The sequence below is a fragment of the Rana temporaria genome, chromosome 2 (assembly GCF_905171775.1).
Source record: "Rana temporaria chromosome 2, aRanTem1.1, whole genome shotgun sequence".
Lineage (NCBI taxonomy): Eukaryota > Metazoa > Chordata > Amphibia > Anura > Ranidae > Rana > Rana temporaria.
The window spans coordinates 249,418,170-249,441,707 of NC_053490.1; the positions used below are offsets into that span (position 1 = coordinate 249,418,170).

Sequence of the window (23,538 nt, forward strand, 5' to 3'; positions counted from 1 at the left end):
GAAAAAACTTGTGATTACACTCCAAAGTGAACTCCTAATAACTGCACACTTTAAAGTGAACTTCATACACTCTACAACAGTCATGAACAAAGTCCGGCCCGCCTGGTTATCTGGACATGTATATCTTTTGTGGCCCCTAACGATCTCCCAGCACCGGGGCCACAAAAAATATATATCAGGCATCACAAAATGGTGGATCGCGGGCCAAATTCGGACCCAGTAGCAGCCTTGCTAAATAGTGAGTGTTCGCTCCCCTTTGCCCCCCACTAACATCATTGATTACATGGGAGGCGTGGCAGGTCTCTCCTTTACATCATCACATCACTCCCCCTTCCTCCCCTCCCCACACACCTTATTCACACAAGCCTGGAAGCGCTGCAGGTCCGGACAAAGGGCGGGACCTTTCAAGTTATAAAGCAGGTGATTGATTGGTTGCTAGACAGTGGGGCGATCCCAGCAACCAATCACCCGCCTTTAACTTGAAAAGTCCCGCCCTTTGTCTGGACCTGCAATGCGTGCTTCCCGGCTTGTGTGATTAAGGTAGGGCAGTGTGGGGAGGAGGAATGCTGCGTTGATGAAAGGGACAGTCTGACTCTAATATCAAGGGAGGACTTTGATGGAGTGAGGTCTGTAATGATAGGGGGGGGGGTCTGTGATGAAGTGGGGTCTGTAATGGGGGGGTTCTGTGATGAAGTGGGGTCTGTAATGGGGGGGTTCTGTGATAGAATGGGGTCTGTAATGGGGGGGTCTGTGATAAGAGGGGTCTGGTGAGGGATCTGTGATAAGAGGGGTCTGATGAGGGATCTGTGATAGAGTAGGGTCTGTAATGATGGGGTGGGGTCTGTGATGGAGTGGAGTCTGATGGAGTGGGGTCTGTGGTAAGAGTGGGGTCTGTAATGGGGGGGATCTGTGATGGACTGGGGATCTGTGATAGAGGGGGGGATCTGTGATAGAGGGGGATCTGTGATGGAGTGGTGATCTGCTTCACAGACCTTTATTTATAATTCAAATTTTTTTCCTGAAACTTCCCTCTTAAAGTGAAGGTGCGTGTTATACACCAATAAATACAGTATATCCAAATATCACACAGAGCTCACATCTTTACTTACACACAACACAAAGGGAAGAGAATTCTTGTTGGGTGGTGTATTAGTGCTCAGACGAACACACTTAGACTGAATTTTAATGGTTCAAAGAATGTCAGGCAAAATGGTCGGCCCTCACGCATGTTCACTTCATCAAATCTGGACCTCTTTGAAAAAAGTTTGGACACACCTGCTCTACAATATGCCAACTCATGAATTTCCAGCACCTTCAATCTTAAGCATAACCAATCATCAAGCCTCTTACCAGATATTATTGACCAGTAAACAGAAAATGGTCAAAAACGCTTTATGTGGGTAGGGCCTCTAATCAGAACCGTGTTCCACCACCACTTGCCATCAGATGGTAGCCCCAGCAAGCCAGGATGAAACTCACAGAGCACAAGCTATAATGTAGTATATACAAATTTGATCGCTTTACTAAAAGAAAAGTGCACACTAACATGTAAAATCCACAGTATCGCTTTACACGATCCAACCAGGCAGATATTCCAAAGCCAATACATCACCGCTAACTATGCATGATGGCTTCACTTTGTGGCCCCACCCTACGCATTTCATCATAGTGCTGCTTTAAATGTCCAAGAAGAATCCTTAGTCCTTCTCTGTTGCCCAAAAGCAGCAATCTAAAATTTTCCTGCCTCTACTGTCAATACGAGAGCCAGAAAACCATGCATTATAGAGCCACTGCTTTTCCAAACCAAGAAAAGGGACATCAAAGCTTCCGAGTTAACTGATAACATATGCATGGAAAAAAAGGAGGATTTTTCTTACAAAATTTCCCTTTTATAGTCTCTAAAAATTAAAATTTATAGACTAGATTGCTTTAAGTGTAAATAAATAAAACCAAGTATTCTTAGAGCCCATAATAACCAAAGGGTAATGAATTTAGATTTATATGCAAAGACAACATTCAGCTCCCATTGGGCTTCAAATATTAACTAAACAAGTTTTAATACTTATACAAAATTTATACAGTAACCACATACAGTATGCTACATCTGCAATTTGAGCTATATATTCTTTCATAGTTAAAAAAAAAAAAAAGATTATAAAAAGGAAGAAAAAAAAAAAAAGGTAAATTTAGACAAATGCACCATAGCGGTCTTTCAATTAACCGCTTTCTGACCGACTCATGCTGATATACGTCGGCAGAAATGCACGTACAGGCATATCAATGTACCTGCTCGTCACCTTTAAAACGCGGCATTGTGGCAACACGTAGCCCAGCCCCCCTACAGTTAGAACACATCCCTAGGACACACTTAACCCCTTCAGTGCCCCCTCCCGGTTAACCTCTTCACTGCCAGTCCCATTTACACAGTAATAAGTGCATATTTATAGCACTGATCGCTGTGCAGATGGGAATGGTCTCAAAATAGCACCAAAAGTGTCTGATGTGTTCGCCACAATGTCGCAGTCACGATAAAAAAATCGCTGATCGCCATTACTAGAATTTTTTTTTTTTTTTTTTATAAAAATGCCATAAAACCATCTCCTATTTTGTAGACGCTATAACTTTTGCGCAAACTAATCAATAGACGCTTATTGCGTGTTTTTTTTTACCAAAAATATCTAGAATACGTATCAGCCTAAATTGAGGGAAAAAAGTGTTTTATTTTTGAGGATATTTTTTATAGCAAAAAGTTAAAAATATTGCTTTTTTTCAAAATGTACGCACTTTTTTTGTTTATAGCGCAAAAAATAAAAACCGCAGAGGTGATCAAATACCACCAAAAGAAAGCTCTATTTGTGGGGGAAAAGGGACGTTAAATTTGTTTGGGAACCACGTCGCACGACCACACAATTGTCAGTTGAAATGACGCAGTGCCGAATCGCAAAAAGTGCTCTGGTCTTTGGCCAGCCAAATGGTCCGGGCTGAAGTTGTTAAGCTGCACATAATTTAAAAAAGGAAGATGTCTCAATGTTTCATCAAATTTTTCTATTGCCTAGAAAAATGTAAGCCTATACTTTATTCTAATAAAACACACCCATTAGGAAAAATTACTTTAATCTAATACCTTATGTAGATATGACTCGTTGATAAAAAGGGCTGTAGCAGAAAAACAATTTCATCATAATTAAAACATAAAATCATTTTTGTTTTCAGGAAAATGAGCGAAGGAGCAAGGTATAGTATATGAAAGAGTTAAATCTTTTTATTAAGCTGAAAACCGGATTTAAAATATCAAACAGAGATAAAACACAGAAATGAATGTAAAAAAAAAAAACAAACACAAATAAAATGTGTACAAAACCCAAAAACTATTTTTTTTCACTTTCAAAATATGAGGGATGTGGCCCTTCACCAAATGGCATCACTAACATTTTTGGTCTAATAAACATGGTGGCCAGATGTTTAGGCCAAAGGCATAGAAACCGTCAATACAGCAGAGAATTGTGCCTAGCACCCAGAAATGTCCTTTGCTTTATTTTTCCTCTGGAAACGTGTCTCTACAGGATCAAATCCCCTCTCATTGGAACCAAACAAAGCCCACTTAGGAGTTTTCGCAACGTAGTCTAAAGCAGTAAATGTCGCAGTTCCACCACTCTTCGCATAGGAGCGCATCAATTCTTGGAATTTCTCATAATCAATCCAAGTCCACCATTCTCCATCAATCTTGAACTGGAACAAAAAAATAAAAAATCATATGAAAATGTTAAATATTATTAAAATAATTTAAAAGCAAACACTAGTCAAAATTTTTAATTTTTACAATATTGAATTTATTTCCTTGATTCTGTGACCCTGTATTCACCATGCCCTTGAATAGGCCCCTGCTGTATCACAAATTTCAGAGCCTTCCTTCTGAACTACAGAGGTACTGATGGGAGGCATTTCAGGGGGGTGGGGTTAGTACAGGAATCACTCCTTGCAGGCATCAAGGTACCATGGGATGTGTAGTCATTAGTAATTTGAAAGGAAACAGCAGAGGACAAACTGCAAAGCATGAAGGAAATCCAGGAAGTTGTGGAAAAAGATGGCCAGCAGATGGGCAGAACTCACAATATGATAGGAGATTATTCAAGCTTATATTAGATTGTCAAAACAATTGTTTTTATTGGCATTACAATGCTGTTTTTTTTTTTTTTTAAATAAAAACGTATTTATTTATTCACCATAGATTTTGATTAAAGCTTTTATGAATTACACATTTTATTTAGCCATCATATGTTCACACACACATTAGATATCACAATTATTCATAGACTTACAAGTAGGGAGAAATGACCCCAATTGCACACCACTTCTCACTTGTGAGACACAACTTTTGTACATGTTAATTTAAATGTATGCTGCATAATGTGACTTCTGAAAGACTAATAAAAATGGATTAAACATAATTGATATGGCTTAGTGTCAAAATATCCTTTCACAGTTTTTTGAATAAGGCCGATTATGTTCATCGATAAGCCTAAAGAGTTTTCTGTATTTTGGATATATGCAATAAAATATAGAACATTATGATCTACTAAAAATATCAAAACCCCCCATCTATAACCAAATATGTTACATTATAACACTGTTAAAAGAAAAGAAAAAAGTGTGCATTTCTCACTATTTGCTCTGGCACTAAGAAATAACTACATAATGCATAAGGGTTCCATGAGCGCTGCACCAAGAAGCACAGCTTTCTAATGCTCAGTGATGCAGGTTAGATAACAAGCTGAGGAGGGACTCAAGACCTTTAGAACTTTTACAGCTCATCTCACTTCAGACCAGATCATCCATAATAAATACTGATAGTAGAATCATTTCCAATGAAAGGCATAAGAAAATAATCTACAAGCACAACCGGTGTCTCCACTGATGTTTTATCACTAATCCATGTTTCCCTACCAACCCAAAATGTTCAAAAATCAAATTGTCATTGGGACAGAAAGTGAGGTGCAATCTTCTGAACAGGGGCACAGACAGCAAAACAAATGTTACAGAGATAACACTTCCCTATGCTATGCAAAAAGCTTTAAAATAGATTTTTTGGCTGGAGCTACACTTAAAAAATGTACCTGTTCCAACTTACAGATTCAACTAAAGAACAAACCTATAGTCCCCATCTTGTTTGTAACCCGGGGACCGCCCATAAATGGACAACATTGTGTTTAAAAAAAAAAAAATTGTAGAAAAAAAAAACATGTGCAAAAGACTCATGATGCCTCATAGATTAAACGTTGGGGTGTTTTCTTTCCAAAATGTGGTCATTTTTGGAGCGTTTCCATTGTCCTGGTGCTCCAGGGCCTTCAAAAGTCTAAGAGGTAGTCATAAAATTAGATGTGCAATTTATGCTCCAGAACGCCTGAAAATGCTCCCTGCATGTTGCCTCTGTATGTGGCCAGGCTGTGTAAAAGTCTCACACATTTGGTATCGCCATACTCTGGAGTAATAGCAGAATGTGTTTTGGGGTGTAATTTGTGGTATGCATATGCTGTGTGTGAGAAATAACCTGCGAATATGACGATTTTGTGAAAAAAAATCTTCATTTTGCAAAGAATTTTTGGAAAAAAAATCACAACTTAAAAAAAACTCACCATGCCTCTTTCTAAATACCTTGGAATGTCTACTTTCCAAAAAGGGTTCATTTGTGGGGTATTTGCACTTTCCTGGCATGTTAGGGTCTCAAGAAATGATAGGTTGTCAGTACTTCAGGTGTGATCAATTTTCAGATATTGGCACCATAGCTTGTGGACTCTAATGGCCCGTACACACGATCCGAATATCGTACGACGGATCGTACGACTTTTTTCGCTTAATAGTCGCAAGTAAAAGGAAATAGGTTATTAAAGTCACGAAAATTCTCGTACGACCGAAAAAAATAATCGGAAGTGATGTCATGTGTTGTAATGTATTTGTATTGTATTGTCGGACGACAACTGTACTGACTAAACGAAAATCGTACGATCTTACATCGTACGAGGAAAATTTTCGTGCATGTCCGATCGAAAAATATCGGATGATCGGCTCTCGAAAGTAGTGTACACACGATCCGAAAATCGTACGATTCTTCATCGGACGATCGTTTTCGTCCGATATTCGGATCGTGTGTACGGGCCATAACTTTCACAAAGACCAAATAATATACAACAATTTGGGTTATTTTTACCAAAGATATGTAGCAGTATACATTTTGGCCAAAATTTATAAAGAAAAATTAGTAATTGCTAAATTTTAGAACAGAAATGTAGAATTTTTTTTTTTTTTTTTACAGAATTTTCAGTCTTTTCTTTTATAGCGCAAAAAATAAAAAACCCAACGGTGATTAAATACCACCAAAAGAAAGCTCTATTGGTGTGGGGAAAAAAAGGACAACAATTGTATATGGGTACAGTGTTGTATGACTGAGTAATTGTCATTCAAAATGTGAGCGCACTGAAAGATGGTGGTCAAGTGGTTAAACAAAATGTGTAAAAATATATCGAATGGGCAGAATTCAGGATGCTCAATTCTCAAGATACCTTTAAAGTCCATTACTGCCTGTATGCTTGCTAGAAGTTTGTGCAATACCTATATACAGTTGTGCATGTAATCGGATCTTTAATGCACTTCAAGTTTATTTTACAGCAATACTCTTCTATACTCTAAATTCCCTTTTGTTCTAAACCTAAATCTATGGGAAAACACTACCTTTTTAATAGAGCTGTACATGCTCCTTACTGTTTCATTAAAGAGTTAAAGTGGTTGTAAACCTCAGACATGAAATATGAACAAAGCATGTTCCTCTACAGTGTGTACTTGTCTTAATTAAGAACACCAAGTGAAATTTATGTCAGCTGCTTTGTTCCTCTGCCATCAGTTTGACTCACTTCTGACAAGTTTTTCTAACACCAAGAGGAAAAAAAAGGGACAGGGAAGGGAGCACAAGCTGACTGACAGCCTCACTTCTGTTCCTGTGTGCCATGTAAAATGGGGGTATGTCCTTTCCCTCAAATCAGTTGTCAAAACACTTATCGCTGAGCTCTTCAGAATGTAACTTAAGCTTTCTGCCCCCCTTTTTCTGACAGCTCAGACAAGCTTTAAACATTCTGGACTTTGAAGGACCGTAGAGAAGAGAAGACTGCAGATTACCAGGTACAACTTATTGAGGATGTGTTTCATCTTTGTGTATTACCTGAGCCCAGTTATTTCACTGGTTATGTGTAAGAGGTTACAGCCACTTTAACCCCGGAAGAATTTACCCCCTTAATGACGGGCCATTTTTTGCGATACAGCACTGTGTTACTCTGACAATTGTACGGTCGTGCAACGTTGTACCCAAACTAAATTGATGTCCTTTTTTTCCCACAAATAGAGCTTTCTTTTGGTGGTATTTGATCACCTCTGCCCTTTTAATTTTTTGCGCTATAAAAAAAAAAGCAACCATTTTGAAAAAAAAAAAAAAAATGTTTTACTTTCTGCTATAAAACACATCCAATAAAATATGTAAAAAAATATATAAATAAAATAAATTGAATTTCTTCATCAATTTAGGCCAATTTGTATTGGGCTACACATTTTTGGTAAAAAAAATCCCATTTAGCGTATATTGATTGGTTTGCACAAAAGTTATATTTTAATTCAAAAAAGTGTTTTTTTCCCCAAAAAATGTGCGCTTGTAAGACCCCTGCACAAATACAGTGTGACAAAGTATTGCAACGACCGCCATTTTTTTCTCTTGGGCGTTAAATAAATAAAAAAAACTGTTAACTTGTAAACACCAAATCTCAAAAAGAGGCTCGGTCCTTAAGTGGTTAACCGAAAAACTGATTTAGCCAGAAGCTCCAGATACCTTTCTTCTGACATATGGTAATGCAAGTCTGGCTCTGTGCAGGTATAGCAACTTTTACAACAAAGTATGTGAAGGTTTGATTATCTCATATAAAAGTAGTTTGTATTTTTTAACAGATGCAAATAAACAAGTTTTCTTAATATATATATATATAAATTATAAATATATATATATTTTTTTTTTTCACAAGCCTATAATAACCATTAAAGCATGCTCAAGCTAATTCTTAACACACTAGCCATCACTTTGCCCCCATGAAATGTTAACAACTCAATTAATCTTAGAACACAACTCTGCATTGTTGTATTCGTACATTATGCTTGCTCTTCAGAATATGGAACTGTGTGAGCTATTTTACTGCTGCTAGCCTAGTAAAGGAACAAGGTCTTAAATGGCATAATGTGCTGCACCAATACACTACATTACCACTGATCTATCTAATTGTTGAGGACTGAATCGAACAGCAGATTTATTCAGCAACAGAATATTGGTGAGACAGAAATTGTGAATCTATGTAATAAATGTGAGTGAGACAAAAATCAATTAGCATCTCCCTAATGTGGGAAAGGAGGAGGAATTTTTAAACAGTTAGGTGCCACATATTTGTTAGCGTACATAAACAAGAATTGATATATTTATCTCATTAAAGAACAACATACAAATCTAATCTGTGTCACAGAATCTGCTGGCTATGCTCATGCAGTACTAAACACACAAGTTTTCACATTAGTCCCCTCCTCCCAATGTTTCTTCATTGGAAGCATACAATTTCAATGTTGGCTCATCTTGGGAGAAAAACTAAAAATAAAAAAATCCTGATTACAAAAAAGTATTTACCCTCTATGGTGTGGAACGCCTAAATAAGTTCTGATGCAACCATCAACTAACTATTGTGGCCTAACTAAAGCACAGCTTGGGGCTTCAATCCGAGATACTTGGGCAAAGGCACACCCCTTAATCCACCCAGAAAATAGACCAGCGGCAGGCCTCAGAGGAAAAGGTCCGAGCATGGCTTCAGGTTCTTACACGCTCATTTACCTTTAAAGCGATTGTAAAGTCTTGTGTCTTTTTTTGCTATAAAAACCATGTTATACTTACCTGCTCTGCTGCAGTGGATTTGCACAAAGCAGCCCTGATCCTCCGCTTCTCGGGTCCCTCTTCGGGACTCCTGGCCCCTTCCACCTGTTAAGTCCCCCACAGAAAACAGCTTGCTATGGAGGCACCCAAGCCGAGCTGCAGCTGTGTGTACATGCAGACAACGTTGTGGTTCAGCTCCGCCTCCCCTCTCTCCCGATTGGCTAGCTGACTTTGACAGCAGTGGGAGCCAATGGTGCGACCGCTGTGTCTAAGCCAATCACGAGGGAGAGTACCAGATGGCCAAGACACTCGTGGACATGCAAAAGGATAAAAAACCTTCTGACTTTACAACCATGTTAATAGGCGAGTGAAATAAGTAAGTATTTTTTTATTTTTAACAGTAAAAACAAGCTTGTGATAAACTACACTATGCTAGTGCACCATTTTGTTTTGGGAACTATGTGACACATGCTCTCAGAATGCCAACAACCGCAAGGTGTAGTGGATGGAGTTTTTGCTTCTGTGCATTTTTTGCCATAATCTACATTTGAAACATGGCATTGACAGACCTATATTTCTATTTTTGCCAATATAGATCCGTTTGGGATTTTTGGTTTGCCAATATAGGAATGTTGCTTTTTTTTAATTCTTTGTATATACCATGACCAGGGCCAGACTTATTATTGGGCTTTTTTTTTTTTTTTTTTTAGGGGTCCAGAGGTCCCCAGACGACAACCCCTCCTTTTTTATTTATTTTTTATAAAAAAAAAAAAAAAAAATATGTATTTTTTTTTTATTTATTTATTTATATATACATATATATATATATATATACATTTTTATATATTCTTTATTATTATTATTATTATTAAAGGGCCCAGAGGTCTCCAGGGCCCCCGGATGGCAACCCCCCCTTTTTTTTATATATAAAAAAAATGTACATTTGTTATATATATATATATATATATATTTTTTTTTTTTATTAAAGGGCTCAGAGGTCCCCAGGGCCCCATGTGGCAAACCCCCCCCCCCCCCTTTTTTTTATAAAATGTTTATTTTTTTATTTTTGTTTATATTTTTTTATTTTTTATTAAAAGGCCCAGAGGTCCCCAGGGCCCCGGATGGCCCTGGGGACATTATTTCTTTTTTTCTTTTGTAAAGGCCCCCCCCCCCCGCTTCTCAATTTGCGGCAGCCCCCTCGCTTCTCAATTTCAGGCGGAAGCCCCCCCCCCTTGGTTCTCTGCTCCAGAGGGCCCATGCCTTTAGCTGTGTAATTGGCCCCAAAATTCCTGATGGCGGCCCTGCGCATACCTCCCAACACGCACGGATTCTGCAGGACTTTCCCGCACAGACGGCTTCTTCCCCAGTCCCGAGAAAGTGTTTTTCCTGCACTGCAAGAGGAGGCAGCACGGAAGCAGGAGTTACCGGAGCGGTGTGTGGAGGACTGTGGCTGCTGAAGGGAAGAAAGCCGACAGCCGGGCTAATGACAGTCTGTGGCCCCGGCTGTGGGCACAGGTGAGAGGCACTCCCCCCCGCCCAACTGCAAAACCCTCCCCCCCAGGAGGAACCGGAGGGGTGTGTGGATGTCTGCTGAAGGGAAGAGAGCCGACACATTCCATGCACAGGTGAGAGGCACCCCCCGCTCAACAACTTTAATGCACCCCCCCGCTCAACAACTTAAAATGCGCACCCCCGCTCAACATCTTCAATCCCCTCCCAATTCTCGGCTCCAGGGGGCCCCTTCAACACTTAAGCCCAGGGGCCCCCACCACCCTAAGTCCTGCCCTGACCATGACCCTTTATCTTGTGAAGCAAAACGTACACGTACTCTTCTGTGTTCTATGGGATTTGAACCTTTAAGCACCAGATAAGCAATTTTATACCTTGTGGCAACAAATTGCTGTTGCCCAGCAGTCTCCATCCAACAAGACAGATCTTCAGCAAATTTGCCCAGAAAAAAATTTAGGTTCTAGATGTGTAAAGGTGGTAGACACCTCTTACCTTACAGGTAAACTGAAAGCTATAGGGGGGGGGGGGGGCAAATACCTATGTAGTGAAAACATCCAGAAAACGAACCCTGTAGGTTTCAGTATTTTCCCATATTTATGAAAGTTATTGCCATACCACCTTCCACACTTTGCATCAAGTAGCAGCATAAGGGTTTTTCTTATTTTTATAGTGCACACAGCAAAATAAAAACACTACAACTATCTATCAATTGTAAATTGCTACATGTGGTTTGAGGAATAAACTGCTTGGGGAAAAAAAAATAAGACACACTGGTGTCTGCATGATATACACAAATATGCCTTTCCAGCATGTCACAAAACGCGGCTATAACCTATTCCTATTGGGTATCAAATCAGAAAAGAAATACATTGTACATTTGTAAGCTGCATGACAGAAGTAATCCTTCACTAACGTTATATTAAAAAACAAATTTTTTGCATAATTATCTGGTAATTGCTTCTCAACACAAAAGATTCCCTTAAGAAATGCCAAATCATTTGCAAAGTACTAAGGCTTAGGATGCTGATAAATTCAGCCTCAACATTAGACAGCCATTGTAGCCAAAACAGATGATAGACAAGAGTGCTTACTTAGCTACAGCATAAATAGGAAGCGCCTCCAATATAACACATTGGTACCCGATTCCAAAATGTGAAAAAGGGTTGGCAAGATCCTGGCTCTTTCCATTAGGGCCATTGTGAGATGAACGCCAGAAATAATAGAACAGAATATCATCAGGAGAGTGGCTGTGACATTCAAACAGAGAAGGTGAAATTCCTTTACTGGAAGCCAGATATTCAACCTTCATGCTCTGGCCTATTTGTCAGCAAGCCAAAACGTAAACTATCACAGTTTTCACAGAAACTGCCATCAGATTAAAAAAAAAAAAAAATTATAAGATGATCCTGACACTGGTAACGAATATAATTTGGCACGGGTTAGTTGGGACACGCATTGATGCCCGGAAATGACAAATCTAAGAAGCACCCAGTCCCCACAGAAAACATGTACAACATGTCATACATGATAACCCCAGGTTGTGAGGTTATTAGGTCTTCTTCACTAGTTATAGCTAATATGCAGGCAAAACTCATGCATACAGTTGCGGAAAGTGTAGACTATAGACATAGGTCAAAAGTGAAGCTTCAATACAACAATCAGTAAGTTAACCAGTTGCCGACCAGCCACCGCAGTTATACTGCGACAAGATGGCTCAGCTGCACGAATCAACGTACTGGTATGTTGGTTCGTGCACTGGCTTTTGTAATGTAATATGTTAACAAACAGATCCCCGTTCCGACGGGAGGAGAGAGAGAGATCGGTTTCTAGTGGCCAGGAACAGTGATCTCTCTCTTCTCCCAGGCATCCCATACAGTTAGAAACACCTCCCAAGGAACACAGTTAACCCCCCTTTCCCTGCCAGCGCCATTTATACAGTGATCAGTGCATTTTTATAGCACTGATCACTGGATTGGTGGCACTGTTCCCCAAAAAGTGGATTTGTCCGCCGCAATGTTGCAGCCCTGCCAAAAAAAATCGCAACATTAAAAAGGCCCTAATTCTTTACGCTATTTTGTAGACTCGAACTTTTGCACAAACCAATCAATATAAACTTATTGCGTTTTTTTTTTTTATTTACTAAAAGTATGTAGCATAATACATATTGGCCTAAACTGATGAAAAAAATGTGTTTTGTTATATATATTTTTTTGGGATATGTATTATAGCAGAAAGTAAAAAATATTGTTTTTCTTTTCAAAATGTACTCTTTTTGGTTTATAGTACAAAAAATAAAAACCGAAGAGATGATCAAATACCACCAAAAGAAAGCTGTATCTGTGGGGAAAAAAAACAAAAAAACACATTGATTTTGTTTGGGTTTGTAGAGCAAAAAATAAAAACTGCAGACGTGATCAAATACCACTAAAAGAAAGCTCTCCGTGTGGGGGGGGGGGGGATAGAGGACATGAATTTTGTTTGGGTACAATGTCGCTTGACTGCGCAATTGTCAGTTAAAAACGACGCATTGCCGTATGGCAAAAAATGGCCTAGTCAGGAAGGGGGTAAATCCTTCTGGGGCTGAAGTGGTTAACAAAAATCATAGTAGCCCAAACAAATATGTGCAGAAACCAGAGAGTGTCCTAAAGTGATCAATTAAATGTCCCTCCACACTTCATGAGACATCTCTTCATAAATAGTCACCTTATATTCAAAAAAATACGCTTGCTAAAAGCAAATGGACTCTACTAGAGAAGAAAGTCGAAATTTGATTGTGCATCTGTATGGTCCCCGTCTGGGATAATGAACACCTCCTCTTGGTCCAGTTACACCCTCATGAAAGCCTCATCTTTCAAACTTGTAATACTTGGCCATAAAGCAATGAGAGAACCAAACAAGCCACATAGTAAAACCACAATCAAAAGTTTATTAAAAGTGCACTAATAACTTAAAATGTATAAACGCTTAACAAAAGCTGATCCTGGTATTCAGACGGGGTGCATCCTGGAATCGAGATGCGTGATCACATCACAAGTTTCCTAACATCTGAAGTCATATTTAATTGCATATTTTATTGAATATAAGGTGGTGGATCACTATTTGTGAAAAGCTATCTGATGGAGCGTTGATGAAGATTTAATTTATCACTTTGGATCTCTCACTGGTTGCTGCACAGATTTATTTGAACTTATGTATATTATAATTGATGTTAATGTTTAATATTGATTATTGCTGTATTAAAGCTGCACAATTTATATTGATGTTCCAGCTGCTTTACTTACGGTATATACTCTGAACATGATTTCTTTTTTAGATTCATTGGTCTATAAACATGTTTTTGGTCAGAAAAGTGTGACATTCAGACAGAACAATGAAGCAGTCAGAGCTCAGGGCAAGTGACTGAAGTACAATAGAATTTAGAAGCTGTGCTCTAAACAAGAGTTCCAACAGTAATGCCTCGTACACACGATCGGAATTTCCGATGGAAAAAGTCAGATGGAATTTTTTCATCGGATATTCCGACCGTGTGTGTGCCCCATCAGAGTTTTTCCATCGGAAATTCCGACGGACTTGGAAAAAGGAACATGTTCTCTTTCTTTCTGTCCGAAATTCCATTCGTCTGTATGGAACTCGACGGAGAAAAAAAACATGCATGCTTATAATCAAGTTGACGCATGCTCAGAAGCATTGAACTTCATTTTTCTCGGCTTGTCGTCGTGTTGTACGTCACCGCGTTTTGGACGGTCGGAACTTGGTGTGACAGTGTGTATGCAAGACAGCTTTAACGGAATTCTCGAAAAATACATCCGAGTTTATCCCGACGGAAATTCCAATCGCGTGTATGGGGCATAACAGAACACACAGCACTGGAGAGTAGTAAACTGGCCAGCAATGAGCCCAGATCTAAATACCATAGGGCACCTGTGGAGATATCTCAAAACCACAGTTGGGAAAAAGAACCCTTCTGAAAGACCTGGAACAGTTGGCAAAAGAAGAGTGGTCCAAAATTCCAGTAGAGAGGTGTAAGAAACGAATTGATGGTTATTGAAAGTAATTGATTTCAGTTATTTTTCCAAGTGGTGTGCTGATCTATCGGGTTGAGGTCAGGACACTGCAGGCCAGTCAAGTTCCTCCACCCCAAACTCGCTCTTCCATGTCTTTATGGACCTTGCTTTGTGCACTGGTCCAAATCATTTCAACTTCAACAGAAAAAACGCTCGCCAGAACATTCTTACGTGCCATTGAGCTATCCAATTTCATCAAAAAAATGATTTAGACCCGCTTTGGAATCCCAGATGTATAAAACAGATAACTACAATATGTACACATTTTCCCTAATGAAAACCACATTTACAATCTAAAATTCCTCATTTGAAGAAAACAAAATTGACATCCTATTTCTTCAAATTTTCTCATCACGAGGGTCAAAAACCCTCAGTTTGACCCCATTAACCATTACAAAAAACATTTTCCCACTGAGCAGAAGTTGAGTCGGGGATCCTGCTATCAGAACACAATGCCACAGGGGGTTTGGGGATCCAAGTTTTGTTCGAATTCTACTGCGATAGTGGGTCCTGATGGGAGCACATTTACAAAATAATTTCAGAGGCTTAAAAAGGATAAAGAGAAAATATGATACTGCGCTAAACGAAACAAACAAAACTTAAAACTAAACAAGCTGCAACAAAAATTGTGATATACACACAATGAGGATAACTGTAGTGTTCCTAAAGTGATACTAAACATCCTAATTCTAACCACATTCACTACTTTTAAAGTGGAACTAACCCCATCAATTTGTTTTACAAAACAGATGCAGTCAAGCCATGCTATGAATGATATCCGTCACAGTTGCTTGTGCTTTTAACCAAACCATTAAATGGCTAGTGCCATAACTGGTCACAAGGGCACCATCATAACTGCGGCTTAAAAGGAGGCTATTAAAGCGGAGGTTCACCCTCATTAAAAGTCTACGTTAATCACACTTGATAAGTCTCTATATTTCAACTTTGCTGATTACAATTTTTTAAAACGATTCCATACCTTGTTAGGACTCTCAAAACCAGGCACTTCCTGGTTTGGCTCCCGCGGGAGTGTCGCTTTAGCTGCAATGTCTCCTGGGAGCACAGTGTGACGCTGCCCAGGAGACGATTCAGATGCTAATAGGAGGTGCCTGTCACAACGGGGAGTGAACTTTTTTATTACGCCGGCCGTTGCGCTGCTCGCCGTCAACGCGGCTCATTCCCCCAGCTTCCCGGAAGCATTTTCTTGTGGGCTTCACGTTGCCCACAAGCAAAATGGAAACGGCCAGCATAAAATTTTATAAACACACATTTGATATAGGCGGAGAATGCTGGGCAGTAGAAAACTTAACTATGCAAGTACTATCTTTGGAAGATCAAAAAAAAAAAACATCCAGACCGTGGAATCCCCGCTTTAAGGCAGCTTTTTATTAAAAGGGGTTTAGTTCTGCTTAATGGTCCTGTAATCTATTTTTCAATAAATTATTTAACTTTTTTTTTCTGCCCGTCTGGCATGAGCTTTCCTTTTCCCCTTCACTTTGGTTTGTCAGGAACAAGCAGTGCAGGTTCGTTGCGGCCATGTGCACTGCTCTATGCACAATACATAGTCCATATTGGGAGTAAGCAAGAGAGCATGGCTACATTCCTACATACAGTGGAAGCATAAAGCATAATCGCCACCTTCTAACAGAAATCTGAAAAAGATCATAAAATCAAAGCAAAACAAACAAAATTGGAGGTTTGGAGGAGGCTGGGAGCAATGGGTCAATTATGTATACTTGACATAGGCGCGCACACCCTAATCACCCCAAGCATGTTAGTGTAGCCACATGCCGGCTGTCTCTCGTAATCTGGTCTGCTGTGAAATTGCTTCCAATAGTGTGTAGCCCGCGCTGCACGTGTTTCTCATTGAGCAGACATAGACCCTGCCAGAGCAGCTCGGTGTGCGAAACGGTCAGCTACTAACTACTTGCAGGGAGAGATAAGCTGTCACAACTCAGCCGTGATGTCGGAAGTGGCCAGGACTGAGCAACCATCAAACACCAGCCCATGGGATGGGGTCTGGGCGGGTGGCGGTGTATGTGGCTCAACTCAATCATTGGCTGGTGTTTGATAGCTGCTTGGTCCTGCCCACTCCCCTGAGTTGTGACAGCTCCTCTCTCTCCCTGCAAGTAGTTACATTAGCTGACAGTTTTACACACTGAGCGGCTCTGGCAAGTCTCACTTTCTGCTAAATGAGAAACTTCTCACAGGCAGTGGGCTCTATCTGGGCTATCAGCCTCACTATCTGCTGCATGTTTAACTCTTTTCTCCATCGGTGCCATACAGTGCTGCCTATCAGTGCCAACCAATACCATCCAGTAGTGCCAATCAGTGCCCATTAATGCTGCCCATCAGTGCCTTCTCACCAGTGCAGGCTATGCGTGCCCATCAGTGCTGCTTATCAGTGCTACCAATCAGTGCCAACCAATGCCACCTATTAGTGCTAATTAGACCCCATCAGTGCTGCCTATCAATGCCCATCAGTGCTGCATACCAATGCCCAGTCCCGCATACCAATGCCCATCAGTGCCAATCGGTTCTGCCTATCGGTGCCAACCAATGCCACCTATCAGTGCTGCCAATCTGTGCCCATCAGTGCCGCCATTTACTGCCACTAAATGATGCAATTTTTTTTACAGTAAAAGTTTTTTATTTTTTGAAGACAGACGACAAACACACATACAAATCAATGACAGTACAAGTCACAGAGGCAACAGCATAATTGCACAAAGTCAAAGCATTTCAGCGGCTAGAAAATACATCTATGGCAAGATAGCAGATCAGTTACACAGTTCCCGGGGCATATACCACAAGTAATACAGTAGCCAGGTTCGAGGCACACCCCTGTAGGCAACCACCCCCCGGGTGTCCCCCCCGCACCCGATGCGAGGGAAAGAGGTGGATAGAGGAGGGGGGGGGACAACGAGGAGAAGGGCGGGGGGGGGGGACAGCCACCCACCCACCCACCAGACCTCTCAGTCAGGAGCCATCACAGGGGGACCATCAACAGATAAGGTGGGAGAATCAATCCAGTTCGACCAGATTTTTTCAAATTTCGCTGGACAGTTTCTGCTTTCATACGTTAACTTATACAGTGGGAGAACCCTATGAATCGTAGCGAGCCAAGAGGACACTGTGGGGAGCTCGGTACCCCGCCATCGAAGCAGGATCTCTCTTCTGGCATAGAATAGTGCAAAGGTGATGCTCAGTTTGGTGTATCGGTCCCCCTCAACCTCGCCCAGGTAGCTAAGGAGGAACACTTTCGGGTCCAGCACAAATTCTACACCACTTCGGTCCGCTAGGACCTCCGCCACCCCCCCCCAATATGAGGCCAGCCCGGGGCAGGACCAGACCATATGAAGGAACGAGCCCGTATCCCCCAGGCACCTAGTGCACCTGGGGCTCCTAGAGGGGTAGATCTTAGCCAGTCTCTGCGGGGTGTAGTAGGCCCGGTGCAAAAATTTTAGTTGTATGAATCGGTCTCTAGAGGCAATCATAGACGGAAGAAAGGAAGAGACACATTCCTCCCAAATCTCCTCGTCTAGATCCGGGATGTCAGCAGTCCATTTGGCCAGGACCCCCGCCGTGTTCGTGTCGTACGCCACTGTGAAACGCAGGTATAGGGACGAAAGGGGCTTCCCCATGACCCCCGAAATCAGGAGGCGCTCAATCGAATCCGACTCGAGCGTGACCGGTTCCGGGAATTGGGCCGCGAGTGCGTGCCTGAGCTGCGCATACCGAAAAGCGAGGGAGGATGGAACCTTGTGGAGCCGGCTCAGCTCCTGAAAGGGCATAACCACGCCCCCCGGCATAATATGCCGGAGGGTAAGGATGCCTCGCCGAGCCCAGACCACCGGGTCGGGGACCGTGTTCAGGTGCGGGAGAAGAGGGTTACCCCAAAGTGGGGTGTGTGGGGAGACAGTGTTGGGCTTCAACATTCGAGCCCTGGAGGTCGCCCACACCCGAATAACTGTCACCATGGGCCCCGTGACGGAGGAGTGGGCCTTACGCCCCCGAAATACCAGGTTGGATAAGGCAGCGTAGGATCCCAGGACAGCCGCCTCTAGGGTGACCGCCGGGTTCTGTCGTGGCTGAGAGAACCACCACCGGACCGTCACTAGGACCGCCGCCCAATAGTATGCAATAAAGTTGGGAAGAGCCAACCCACCCCCGGACAGAGGAAGATAGAGGGAGCGTTTCGCAACCCGGGGAGGGCTACCCGCCCACACAAACGACACTACTATACTGTCCAGACGTCGAAAGAAAGACTTCGGGATAATAACAGGGGTCTGGCGGAAGAAATATAGCAATTTGGGGAGTATAACCATTTTAATAAGGTTTCCCCGTCCTACCGGTGAGAGAGGGAGAGCACGCCACGTCGCACAGCGTTTGGTCAGGTGGTCTAGCGTTGGGAGGATATTCTTCTCCATGTATGACCCCGACTCAAGACCCACCCTTACCCCCAGATAGGTGAATTCGTCCACCCATCGTAGAGACGTGTGAGTGTCGGTGCGCATCAGCGAGGGGTGGAGCGGGAGCAACACCGACTTGTCCCAATTTATTCGCACTCCCGAAAAACGGCCAAAGGTCTCAAAATGCGCCAGCGCATTACGGAGGGATGCAGAGGCATCTGCCAAATATAGCAGGGCATCGTCGGCATAGAGCGAGAGTTTCTCCTCAAGAGGACCCACCTTAATCCCTCGGACCCCCGGGTCTCGTCGGATGTGCGCGGCTAGCGGCTCCAAAGCCAGGGCAAATAATGCCGGTGACAGTGGGCAGCCCTGCCTGGTCCCCCTCTCCAAGGAAAAGGAAGGAGAGAGGGTCCCGTTGGTGCGAATACGCGCCTTGGGGTGAGCATACAACATTTGTATCCAGGACAGGAAACGGGGACCAAAACCGAATCGCGACAAAACCGCCCAGAGATAGCCCCACTCCACCGAGTCGAAAGCCTTCTCGGCATCGAGTGAGGCCACCACTCCGGGGTCATCAGGGCCCGCCAGCGCCAGGTGAGTATGTAGTCGGCGAAGATTAATATCGGTGCCGCGACCGGGCATAAAGCCCGTCTGGTCCGGATGGACCAAGGCCGTGATGACAGTGTTGAGCCTGTTTGCAAGGATCTTCGCAAAGAGCTTTGCATCAACGTTGAGGAGGGAGATGGGGCGGTACGATGAGCACAGGGTAGGGTCCTTACCGGCCTTAGGGATTACCACAATTACCGCCTCGCACATCGAGTCCGGGAGTCCTCCCGCCTCCTGGGCCGAGGAGAAGAGGGATTTTAGTCTAGGGGCCAGGTCCTCCTCATGAGCCTTAAAGAATTCCACCGGGAACCCATCCGGTCCCGGAGTCTTCCCCGTCTGCATCATCTTTAGAGCGACGTGTATCTCCTCAAGCTTGAATGGAGCGTCTAGTTTGCGCACAGAAGAGGGAGTGAGAACAGGGACGTCCACCTCCTCCAGGTAGTTCAAGAGATCGGGTAGATCATATGCCACTTTGGAGCTATATAGGCGTTGATAGTAATCAGCGAAGCATCGGTTGATCTCCCGTGGAGTGGAATGGAGGGTCCCCTCCCCGTCCCTGACCTGTGCAATGGCGGACAGACCCGACTGCTCCCTAGAGAGCCAGGCCAAAAGTCTCCCCGTCCGCTCCCCCTGTTCAAAAATGCGCTGAGACTGGTAAAGTAGCTTTTTCTGTGTCAGGGCCGTCCGTAGAAGAACAGCCTGCTGCGTCAGGGACTGGAGGCGGGAGTAATGGTGGGGCTCGCGGGTGCGAACATACAGAGCTTCTTGTCTAACCGCCTCTCCCTCTGCATTAGTGAGCTCGGCCCTTCGTTCCCTCCGGACCCCCGCTATGATTGACTGGTAGTGACCCCGGGAGGAGGCCTTAAAGGCATCCCACACCACGGTCTCCGCCGCCGTGCCTGGGTTGTCCACCCAAAAGGCGCGGAGGGTGTCATGGAACCTGGGCTCCACCTCCGGGTCAGAGACCCAGAATCTGGAGAGCCTCCAGAGAGTGTCGGTCGGGTCGGTCGTCAGAGTCAGTGAGAGAAGCAGGGGGGCGTGGTCCGAAATCCCGCGAGGAAGAATAGTGATGTCACGTACCCTGGGCAGAACCGGCGCCCCGACGTATGCCAAGTCGATTCGAGAGAAGGATCTATGGGTAGCCGAATGGCAGGTGAAGGCCCGAGAATCCGGGTTCTTCCATCGCCATGCGTCCGTGAGCCCGTACGTGTCCGCCCATTCCGCCAATCCCTGGCGAGTAGTGCCCGATGAGGTGAACCTGTCCATACCAGTGTCCGGGACCAGGTTGAAATCACCCATCAGTACCACATTGTCACAGGGAAACTGTGCCAACTTGGCCGCAAGTATTCCCAGGACCCCCAGGGAGGCAGGAGGGGGCAAATACAAACCCACTAGGACCCACGGAAGATTGTAGATCAGGGCGTGAACCAGCACGAATCTGCCGTCTGGGTCAAGGACCAAATCTAGGAGTTTGAAGGGAAGTGATTTAAGCACCAGGATACTAACCCCTCTGGCGTAGGTGGAGTACGTTGAGTGATAATGGTGGCCCACCCAAGGTTTTTTAAGACTAAGTGTCCTGCTACCCACCAGGTGCGTCTCCTGCAACACACAAACATGGGGGCTGTGCTTTTTAATAAATTGAAAAACGAGAGACCGTTTAATCGGTGAGTTGAGGCCCCGTGTGTTCCAGGAGAGGACATCAAGAGTGGCCATGGTACCCCCCCGAGAAGATCACAAAAGGAACGTTTACACATGTACGGCTTGGACCGTTCACCCCGGCCAGAGTCTGGCCAAAGGAAGGGTCCCGATCCACCTTCATAGCAATCAATAGAAAGAAAAAAAACAGTACTGTCATATAACACATAACTATAAAACATAACAGGGCGCCAACTGGGCCCCCCAACCCCCCCCCACCCCCCCAACATGGAGGAGAGCTTGCATCCCAAAACAGACCCCAGCCCTCAGGCTGGATACGAGGGCAGTGAACAAGCGGCTACCCGCTCTTGTTTAACAAAACAGTCAGTGAACCTGAGTATCCGCAGAAGGATAAAGTGTGTGGAACACCCGGAGCCCCGGGGGCGCAGTACTTAGGTATAAAAGGACCAAAACTCCCAACGGGGAGGTAAGGCAAACAGTGGTAGATCAGTTCCCCCACGGATGGGGGGGGGAACACCCCCATTCCCAGAGAAAAATAAAAATAAAACGGGGGGGTCAGCAGAAGGTAAAAATAGGGGGGGGGGGGGGAGAAAAATAAGGAGGGGGGATGAGGAAGGAGTCCACCAGCCGTAGCGAGTTCATCGGCAGGAGAGAACAAGGAGGGGGTCAGCAGGCAGTCAGAAGTGTAGGAAAAAGGGGGGGACCACAATAACGAGGAGAGTCCTTACAGTGTTACTGGGGCACAGGAGGTCCGCGATCGCCATCCAGGCAGGAAAAAAGTCCACGAGCCCGCTAGTCCTGGTAGGGGATAGGGTGGCCCCCGAGCCCGGGAGCCAGACAAGTCCCCCGTGACCGGCAGATCATACCCCCAACCCCCCATAGGGAGTCCCCTCAGGGGGATTACTCACAGTCATCCGGTGAAGGGTGCAGGAGAATAAGTGTTGCCTCTCAGTCAACGCGGCAGGGACTCGGCCCAGGCCGCAGCATCCCTCGGGGAGGTGAAGAAGTGTACCCTCTCTCCATCTTGTACTCGGAGTCTTGCGGGGAAGAGCATGCTGTATTTAACACCGCGGTCTCCAAGCATGGCACGGACATGGTCGAATGACTTACGCTGGCGCTGTGTGTCCACCGAGTAATCCGGAAATATCAGGATCCTGGCGTTCTGGAATTTGATTTCCCCCTGCAGACGCGCAGCCCGGAGAACGGTGTCCCTGTCGCGGTAGTGGAGGAGCTTGAAGATGAAGGTGCGCGGGGGGGCTCCCACCGGGCCCCTGGTCGCCGGTATGCGGTGGGCCCTCTCAATGGAGTAGTGGGGGGAGAATCGGGCGCCCGGGAGGAGGACTGGGAGGATCTGTTCCATGAAGGCGACCGGGTCTGTACCTTCCGCCCCCTCCGGGAGGCCGAGGACCCTCAGGTTGTTGCGACGGTTTCTATTCTCGGCGTCTTCTGCTCTGTGCTCTAGGACCTTCACCCTGGCCTTTAGCGACTGGATGTCGGTGTGGTGGTCCCTCTGGATATCCTCCAGGTCCGAGACCCGTCTCTCTGCCTCCGACACGCGGTCACGGAACAAATCTAGGTCACGACGTATGAGCGCCGTTTCCGCCTGGACGTGGTCGATCTTGACCGTGAGGGTGGACTGGCAGGTGGAGATCGCCGCCATGAGTGCCTCAAAGGCTGCTGACCCAGCCTGGATCGACTCGTCCCGCGGGGGGTCCACGTGAGACGCCATGCGGCGTGTAGAGGCCTGCAGTGTAGGCCCAAGCTTCGGCGGGGTGGCCTCAGCGGCGGTATGACGGCGCGTCCGGCTGCCCTTGTTGGACCGGCGCATTCCCCGGGGGCCAGGGGGAGAAAAGGTGAGGTGATTAGTCGGGTTCCACACACGGATCTAGGCAGGAAAGGATTTCAGAGCGGGAGCTCAGCGACTACACGTCTGCTCCCAGCGCCATCTTGGACACGCCCTAAATGATGCAATTTACTGCCGCTAAATGATGCCAATCGATGCCAGGGCCCATCAGTGCCGCCCATCAGTGTTGCCATTCAGTGCCAATAAATGCTGCCCATCAGTGCCATTAGTACTGCCAATCAGGGCCCATCAGTGCTGCCCATCAGTGTATTTGTTCACATAAAGGTGTCTATTTATGAAGCATTGAACAGCGGTGATCTGAAGTATCGCTGCTGATCACAGTCCATAAACAGTTTATGAAACAGATAATCGGGGGGAGGAGTGTTTGAACATGTTCTCCTGCCGATGATCTCCACAGAGAATTCTCATTGAATCACACAGTAACGACCAGTTTATGAAGCTGCGATCTCAACGCTTCACTGGTGATCTGTGTCAGGATGCACA

The 23,538-nt window shown here is 44.5% G+C and overlaps 1 protein-coding gene across 2 annotated transcripts in view; it reads right to left on the minus strand.

The window, feature by feature from the left end:
* Positions 1–3,237: 3,237 nt before the first annotated feature.
* Positions 3,238–23,538, minus strand: part of LOC120926629 (S-adenosyl-L-methionine-dependent tRNA 4-demethylwyosine synthase TYW1-like) — a 256,887-nt gene continuing 236,586 nt past the window's right edge. For both annotated transcript variants that reach the window (XM_040336750.1, XM_040336749.1), the window contains exon 16: positions 3,238–3,729. In XM_040336750.1, coding sequence (XP_040192684.1) covers positions 3,508–3,729 — 222 coding nt within the window. In that variant the 3' untranslated portion in view covers positions 3,238–3,507. The remainder of the gene's footprint in view (positions 3,730–23,538) is intronic.